This window comes from Morus notabilis, unplaced genomic scaffold (genome assembly GCF_000414095.1).
Source record: "Morus notabilis unplaced genomic scaffold, ASM41409v2 Scaffold324, whole genome shotgun sequence".
NCBI lineage: Eukaryota > Viridiplantae > Streptophyta > Magnoliopsida > Rosales > Moraceae > Morus > Morus notabilis.
The window spans coordinates 332,525-341,259 of record NW_010362325.1 but is presented as its reverse complement, the minus strand read 5'-3'; the positions used below and the strand labels follow the sequence as shown (position 1 = coordinate 341,259).

The following is an 8,735-nucleotide window of genomic DNA, read 5'->3' as shown; positions in this document are numbered from 1 at the left end:
AAATAGGTAGCTGGGAATGTTATTATACGAGATGGAATCCATTCCTTCTTGAGAAAGAACTAGATAAATAATTCTCTTGATTGTTGATTCGGTACTTGGATTAGTAAGAGCGTTCTGGTTCGTGAATGTGTTTTATGAATCACTATCCATTAGAGAATCAATGGTACTCAAGGATGAAGATATAATTAGAGAGGTTAACGGATTCTACCTGACTCTAATTATGAATTATTTATGGAGGATTGATCTATATGTAATGACTATATCAAATAAACACTTCGCAGTTTAGAAGTAATTAATGTCTATAATTTTGAGAGTTCAATTCCAAGTTTATAGTGGAGTAACTATTGGAATTAATAGAATTAATTAATTATTAATTTTATTGGAGCTCGGGATTATAGGTCCATTAGTCTCCGCGTTGTCCTTGTAATTCTACCATACACAAAGGGCAAAATGGGAATTTTAGAATTACGGAATTCTAAAATTAAATACACGAAAAATAATTAATTGAGAATTAATTATTATTTAAATAATGTGATTATTTAAATTTGAATTTAAATTGTGAACATAATTTAAATTTATCCTTTTGAACTTATTTGATAAGTTGTTCAATTTAGAATTTAAATTAATTTAAGTTTGACTTAAATTCGAATTTGAATTTGAATTAAAATTGAACTTATTTGATAAATTGTTCAATCGATATTAATTTATGCTTCGATTATTTAATAATCGGAATTGATATATTAAATATGGGGTACACTCGACGTCAGATCTTCCAAAAAGGAAAGGCGAAGACTTAGTAAAATTCTAAAGAGTTATAAGAAAGCAGCAATTGCAAATCAAGGTATAAATTAAAACTGTTGTCTTTTATATATATATATATATAAGGAGCAGATAAAATAAAAGGATATCCGAAGCACCCAGGCCATCATTACAAACGGAGGCTCGGGACCAATTTCTCACACCTAAAGCACGAGAGGGCAACCGAACCTAAGTCTGAGGCCACCCAAAAGAAGCCCTCGACCTGGGGGGTAGCTGTTGTGTGGGAAAATGTGACGGAGACGTGGACGAAATAGACCGCGACACGTGGTCTTGACTAAATCCCCACCAAGCAAGGAACTCTCGACGCTTATGGACCCCTCCTATTTCACTGCGAAGGCCCAAGGACGAAGTTCAAGTCCGGGCGACGATCCCTTATGGCGTCGACTGATTGCGCCGTTGACACTAAGGGATGAAGATCTCTCGACCACAGAAAGGGGCCACCGAAGAAGGCGGTTGAGCTAAGCAGTGCTGACGACGAGGGGAACGTCCTTTAGAGGACGTAACGGGTTACGTGCAGAAGTGGAGGAGGTCTGTAGGCATTAATTGTAAGCTGTCAGACCGCCCCCACAGGGGACAGAAAAGTATTACGGGGAAGCACAGAGCCGTAATGGGAGACTAATTGGCTGAGTGAACAGTGCTGATTAGTGGGCTACATCTGGGTCTACCAGAAGAGAGCACTTGAGTGCCTCTACCTATGAAGAAAACCCCCTAAGCGAAGGAAGCCCAATATAAAAAGAGGAAGACCCCAGTAAGGAAGGGGTTCGAGAGACTAACAAGGGAATAACAAATTTAATAAGAATTATGATTGTAAGTTGTGATCTTCCAACAAAGATATACAAAATTACAGTGGATGTAGCTCTTATTTTATAGAGTGAACCACTATAAAAACTCCTTGTGTCATTTGCCTGTGTATGATTTAGTTAACTTACAAACACACACACATGTTCAACAAATCCACATACGTTAAACTATACAAACGCGGCCGGTAATCTGAAGGAAAACTAAGAGGTAATCCGGTCGGTTTTTTGTTGGTGAAATTTGACCGTCAACAATTATGTACCAAGATTTTCAATTAGTGTGCCCTAATCCGATTTCATGTTTCACATTATCATTCCAAGGATTTCTAATTTCAAAACAAGGATTAAAAATGCTAATCCACTTATCTCAAGTCCCCAAATGAAGCTAATTTGGGTTCTCCTAAAAAACATGGGTCAAAATAGCAATTTCAGGCTAAACAGGGTCAAATCCCGTGTCAACCGGTCGACCGGTGACAGAACAGTGCATCACCACTGGTCGACCGGTGGTGTGCAATCCGGTCAACCGGACCGGTTGACCGGTGGTCTCAGTGTAGTCTCATCGACCGCATCGGTCGACGGGTGAAGAACTCATGTGCGAGAAAACTCACGGAAATCAGTTTGAAAACCTGCAAATCCAGTCCCAAACCAAAATATTTCAATGGACAACCACTAGATCCGGGTCCTAGGTCCTAAAACAAGTCCAAAGAACCCGAGATCTCTAATTTCTACCCTAGTTTTACTTAAAATCCGTAAAGATTCGTTTCGAACCAAAAATAAGTTTTAGAATCCGAAATCTACAGATTCAAGCGAGGTTTTTCAGAAATCTTACCTTGAATCCTTCTCTTAACGTTGAAAACGCTTTGAAACTTTCCTTTGGTTTGAATTCCGGTTGATTTTGAAGCAAACGGGAGAGAGAACCGAGAGAGGGAGTGAGAGAATGAAGAGAGAGAGAGAGGGAATGGTCTAAGAGAGAAACGGGAGGAAAAAGAAAAAGGAAGAAAAGGAAGAAAAGAAAAAAAAAGAAAAAGAAAAGAAAATAGACAGCTACCAGCATTAAAAAAAACAGTCCAGAAATGCGCCCATACACACTTCTGGGTTAAAATAAAATTACTGAGAATATTTAAATGTCTTGGAATTATCTAAATTACACGTCAGAAACATTTATTAATCAAAACCAATTAATAAATCCAGATTAGGCACACTAATAATTCTTAATTATCTCAATTAATTCCAATTGATGCGTAATATTTTTGTATATTAAATTTTCGCAAGCGTACGGTGTCAAGTTTTGAGTATAGGGTGAGTGAGTATCGTCTCCACAGGGATTGGGTTTAGAATTGCCGTTAAGTACCGCAATTATCATAACTTAACTGTATCTAGGCAACCTAATAAAATGATAATTATGAACAAAAACAAAATAAATATAAGAATAAAAATAAAGTATCTATACACAAATGGTCTAGGGACTTGATTTCGCTTTATTATTCCTATGTTCATCCTATTATGTAATCGCTAATCAATTCCGTTCAATTCATTAATCAAGGCTCTAATGTCACCTCGTAACCTCTCTCGAGTGCCTCACAAGGAACTATATTTAAATTCTCAAAACAATATTCCTATTCGAAATGAATATTTAAACACAAATTAAGCTTCGCCTTTAGAATTAGAAAATAGGAATATTGATCGCCTCCCGACCTCACAACGACCTAAATCCTAATTTGATTATCTAATCGTTGATCTCCTCTCAGTCTCACAACAACCTAGACTATGTTTCTCAAATCTAGATAAAGAACTCAATCTCTCCCGAGCATCAAATTCGCAATCTAAAAATCATCTAACTCATTGGCCAAATAAATTAGAAGCATTAAGCATAGAGAAACATAAATGAATTGAAAAAGAAATTAAATTAACAATTAACACAATATTCAAAACATAGTTCAAATAAAACTACATCAAGTCCTAGATCTAATGTCTAGCTCAACATGAAAAAATAGATGAAAAAAGATAAAATCCAAAATCCATTGAAGAGCTTCCAAGGACCTCCAAGATGAAGGATTTTGGCCTCCTTTTGATGTTTTCTTCAGTTTTCTGGGGCTCTCATTCTCAAGTGGCATCTCTTTCCTTTTATACTACTCAGTTTCGAAGCTAGGGATTCATACGTGCGCTACAACCTGCGTGAAAACGCGCTGCAGCGCGCGTTTTTAGAAGAAGGATCTCGTTGCTGTGGGCTGAGGCGCGCTGCAGCGCGCGGGTAGGCTTCTGGGCTCGCGGGCGCGCGCATGGGTGCGCGCTTGGTGGCCAGGGTGCGGGTGCGCAGGGGGCCAGGGCGCGGGCGCACGCCCCATTCTGACTTGGCTTCACTGATTTGAGCACGCAGGCTCTTTTTTCTTCTTTAGGCGATATATCGCCTATTTACAGGTGACATATCGCCTGTCACTCTGTTATCTGTGCACCGTAGCCCACTTTCTTGCATTCCAAAGCCTCTTGTTTTGTGCCTTAAAATCCTATTTCCCCTTCTCTTGCCATTGATTCACAAGTTGGGCAAATATTCTTCTTTTCTTCATACAAAATCATCCAAGTTCGCATTTATTTATAATTCATATAAAAAGCATACAAAAGACATTAAACTAATAAAAATGCTTGAAGACTTACAAATATTCAAGCTTAAAAGTACTTAATTTGTTGGTAGAAATACCCATCATCATCAATTAATTTTTCAGGGTGTTACAAATTTATGTCAACAAAATATAGACTAACAATAATACTATGGTAGGATATTCACACGATTTTTACGGATATTGTGTAATTCTCAACTATCGATTTTTATCAATTTTCTTTTTTCTTTTCTTGAATGTTTATATATACTTTTTAAAAGTAAAAATAGCTCAATGCTAATTAGGAAATCATAACGAATAGTGTAATTTTGAATACTTATGATAATAGATAATTTATTTTTATAATAATTTTTAATTATAGTACGGTTTCTAAAATAAATAGAAATGTTTAATTTTTTCTTACAAGTAAAATATGAGTTCGTTAATTAATAAGTTAGTGAAATCTTATAAAATAAAAGGTAGCAAGTATTAATAACAAATTATGCAATTTAAGGGAGTAAATTAGATAAATTATGGATATAACAAATTTAATTATAAGTAAATCCGAATAAATCCTAGATTTAATTTATTGATTAACTTACTTAAAAAAATGCCATTCATTTTTATTATGAAAAAGATTACCTAATTCCCTTTGGAATGACAATGAGTGTGCCAATTAAATTTGGGCCGGGCTTTGGCTATGGACTGGGCTACGGGGTCGTAGACTGTGTTGACCAGTCTAGGGTCCATTCACCAAAAGAAAAACCCAAATTGGCGGACTTACCCTCCATCCTCTCGCTCGGCTTCTGCGTTCTCTCGTCTCTCGAATCTCATCCGTCTCTGCACTTTTCTCTTTCTCTAATGTAAGTCTTTCCCTTCTCTCCAAACAATCTTAGGCATATATCAGTTTTATTTTCTCTCATTTTCTCAGCAGGCAAACAGAGGTCTGTTTAATTGTCTAATTTTCAGTCTGATTACATAACCATTCTCTATATGAATCATAGCTTCAATTGGAAATAGAAAAAAAAAAAAAAAAAAAAAAAAAAAACGCCATTTCGCTTCATCGATTCGATTCAATTCGATTTTCTTTGGTCTCTGATTTGGAAGTACAAAAAGAAAAATGCTTCAACACCAAATAGTGCAATCCCCAGCAAGGCTTGGCCTTACAAACCCTAATTCTCCCTCTCTCCAGAACCACCCCACCACACCTCCTAAACTCCCTCCTTCTCAGCCCTCCACCATTCTTCCCTCCTCCTCCTCCTCCTCCTCCGCCTCCGCCTCCGCCGCCACAGCCGCCGCCGCCACCACCACCACCACATCATCTGCATTGCTCTCCCTCCTTCCCCCGCTCCCCAGAGCCCAATCCCTTCTACTCCAAATGGCCTCCCTCGCCTCCAGACTCTTCGAAGTCTCTCCGAATCGATCCCTTTGGCACACCGCATTCCGCGGCAATCTCCCCACCTTCCTCTCTTCCCAAACCACCCAACAATCCCTCGACTCCTCCCCTTCCTCCACCAAGGAAATCCTCTCCCTCTTTACTGCCCTCCAGACCCAGCTCTTCGAGTCCGTCGCCCAACTCCAGGAGATTCTTGATCTCCAGGATGCCAAGAACAAAGTCGTCCGCGAAATTCGGTCAAAAGACTCTGCGCTCCTTGCCTTTGGCCACAAAGTCAAAGAGGCCGAGCGGGTGCTTGACATTCTTGTCGACGACTACTCCGATTATCGCCACCCCAAGAGATCCAAATTGGATGACGATGCTATGGATGATGATGGTGGTACCTCCAGCAGCACTACCGTCGCTTCACAGTTGAATTTATCGGATATCCTGTCCTATGCTCACCGGATTAGCTACACAACCTTTGCACCCCCTGAATTTGGTGCTGGACAAGCTCCCCTTCGCGGGGCATTGCCTCCAGCCCCACAGGAAGAGCAATTGCGTGCTTCTCAATTGTACAACTTTGCATCCCTTGATGTTGGTCTGCCTAAGATTGTGGAGAGTGATGAGAAGACTGTTGAGCCAATGATTGAGCCTCCTGCTCCAGCCCCTACGGAGTCTAATCCGCTGGCCAATTTGGCTACCATTCAGGGTCTGCTTCATCCAAACATCACAGTTCCATCAGGTTGGAAACCTGGAATGCCCGTGGAACTACCGACCGATTTGCCCATGCCTCCACCTGGATGGAAGCCCGGGGATCCGGTGCCGCTGCCCCCATTGGCGTCTCTTCCAGTTCCTAGAGTTGGGGAACAACAATTGCGTCCTAAACCACCGGAGCCAATACAGGTTCGCCCTGTTCAGCTTGATATCATCGACCAAGATGATGACAGTAGTGATTATAGCAGTGAAGAGGGCACATCCGAAGATGATGATTAATGATCAGATATGCACCAAGGTATGGTTGTGATTTCTCTGTTTATGACATTATAGAATTCCAATAAAGTTATTTCTTGATTTGATTTTTCTTTGGGAGTGGGATTGTGCCACTATCTGTTTGAATTTAATTGTACAGTTCTCACTGTCTGCTACATAGCTCATTTGAAAGGGAAAGTATATAAGATTAGGCTTTAGAGCGAAGAATGTGTCGGTCATTATGTAGTATTAGAATCGGACTATACTGATTAGCTTCCTCTTAAGTTAATCGTAACTAGTCAGATTCAGCTTGACTTGAAAATGAGTTACTATCTTAGTTTAACAAAGGGGCTGATTAAATAAAACAATTAATTAGTCGTATGCAGTAATGATGAACCAAACAGGATGTCCTTGTGTGGTCTTATTATAAATCAGCCCCACAATTATGACTAAAATGATGAGTAATGTCTTGCCATTTCCAATTGTTGCAGTCACACATCTATGAAATCTGATATGTGAAATATACGTCAGTTGCATCATATTGATAGTGAAAGTAATATTTTGAAGTGCAGACAAATTCTTGAAACCTGATATGAAGTTTGAAATGAGGTCATTTCAAGATTATGTAAGCCGTTCAAAGTATCACTGTCAGTATCAATATGATGCAGCTGAAGTAAATTTCACATTTTGGTGCCCTTAATTATATTTTGGATCGTATTCAAGCTAAGATGAACGTTTATGTACCTTATGCTATCCAGTATCCACGATTTGCATCCTTTGAGGCCTATTTGAAAATTTTTAGGTTTTTCTTGATTCTGTTGAAATGTATTATTTCCTATTTGTTCAGGGTCAATAAGCTTCTGACATGTATTAATTCTTGTATGTTTTGAGTTATTATATACATGTCAATGCATTTGGTACATATTTAAGGCTTTTACTAATACATGAATGTTTTGCGCGCGTGGGGACAAAAAAAAAAAAAAAAAAAAAAAAAAAAAAAAAAAACAAGAAAGTAGTTTTTATGCATTTTCTTTTGAAATTCTTTTTATGCACGAAATATAAATGTATAGAATTTATCTCTGTAAATTGAGAAAAACTAAGATATGATTGAGGTTTCTTTTTCACATGAGAAAGCTTCTCCTTTTTTCATGTTCCATTTGTTTCGTTAATAATGTTTGTCCGGTTGACAGTAGTTTCTATTTCAGGCTTGAGTGTTTGCCTTGACAGTGGATGCCTCTCGAAGATCTGTGTATAAGTGCGGCAAAAGGATCGTTGTGGTCAATTCGATGTGAGATTTGCAGATTGGGACAAAGTGTACTTGCGAATCATGTAAAAACTATTATGAGGGAAAGTGATACCACTGACTTTTACTTGGACTGGCAGTTGATAGCTAATTTCTTAACGCATTGACCAAAGCTTATTTGAAGTTTTTGTTCAAGCTTAGCTACTCAACATTCCGGAATCTGAATCGGCTTGCTTGCGGTTTTGCTTTGCAGAGGTAACCTGGGAGTTGCAGGTATTGATGCCTTCTAGCTGCGCAACATTAGTAAGAAAATAGTAGAGCACAATGAATCTTTGAACCCACCCTGGTATAAAGTTTATGCTGTTGCCGCATCTTGTTTTTTTATTGTATTAATTGTATCCTCTCAGTAACGAACTCTGTAAAGTTCGTAGGCTTGCTGTATTTGACTTTTGAACCGAATGGCGAATGCGTAACATGAATAATAGTTAACACTGATAGCAGGTGTGCTTATCTTTTTCTTTGATTCTTTGTATGTGTGGCTGTTACAAACAAGTTCCAATCACATGGGATTTTGGTCATTCTGTCAGGTGGATAAGACACGCCCCACTCTGAACCCAAAGTTTATGAATACCTATCTGACAACAATTGTCCAAATCTACCTTTTTTTTTTTTTTTTTAAGTGTCAAATTAACTCGATCTCTTTGATTGGAGTATATTTTATTCCTTCTTTCCTCTTACAACCAATTTTTTGTTTTAAATTTTTTTAGGAACTCTTACCGATTTTTGGAGTTACAACTTTCAATGAAAAGTCATGTTGCATATATAATTATTTATGAAGCTCGTCAACTACTAAACAAAATTAGGCTCTTAGAAAGCAACAGCTCATCTCACCAAGAAGAGGATCTACTTTATTTGCAAGCTAAAGAGAATTGACA

At 38.3% G+C, this 8,735-nt stretch overlaps 1 protein-coding gene across 3 annotated transcripts; it reads left to right on the top strand.

The window, feature by feature from the left end:
* The first annotated feature begins 5,013 nt into the window (after positions 1-5,013).
* Positions 5,014-8,320, top strand: LOC21396349 (mediator of RNA polymerase II transcription subunit 4). 3 transcript variants are annotated; one of them, XM_010101751.2, is made up of 2 exons: positions 5,014-6,600; positions 7,763-8,320. In XM_010101751.2, the coding sequence occupies exon 1, from the start codon at positions 5,331-5,333 to the stop codon at positions 6,579-6,581; it is 1,251 nt and encodes a 416-aa protein (XP_010100053.1). In that variant the 5' UTR covers positions 5,014-5,330; the 3' UTR covers positions 6,582-6,600; positions 7,763-8,320. The 3 variants fall into 3 exon arrangements, with proteins under 3 accessions (XP_010100053.1, XP_024023704.1, XP_024023706.1); XM_024167936.1 differs by having other exon boundaries at positions 7,751-8,320; XM_024167938.1 differs by having other exon boundaries at positions 7,748-8,320.
* Positions 8,321-8,735: the final 415 nt, after the last annotated feature.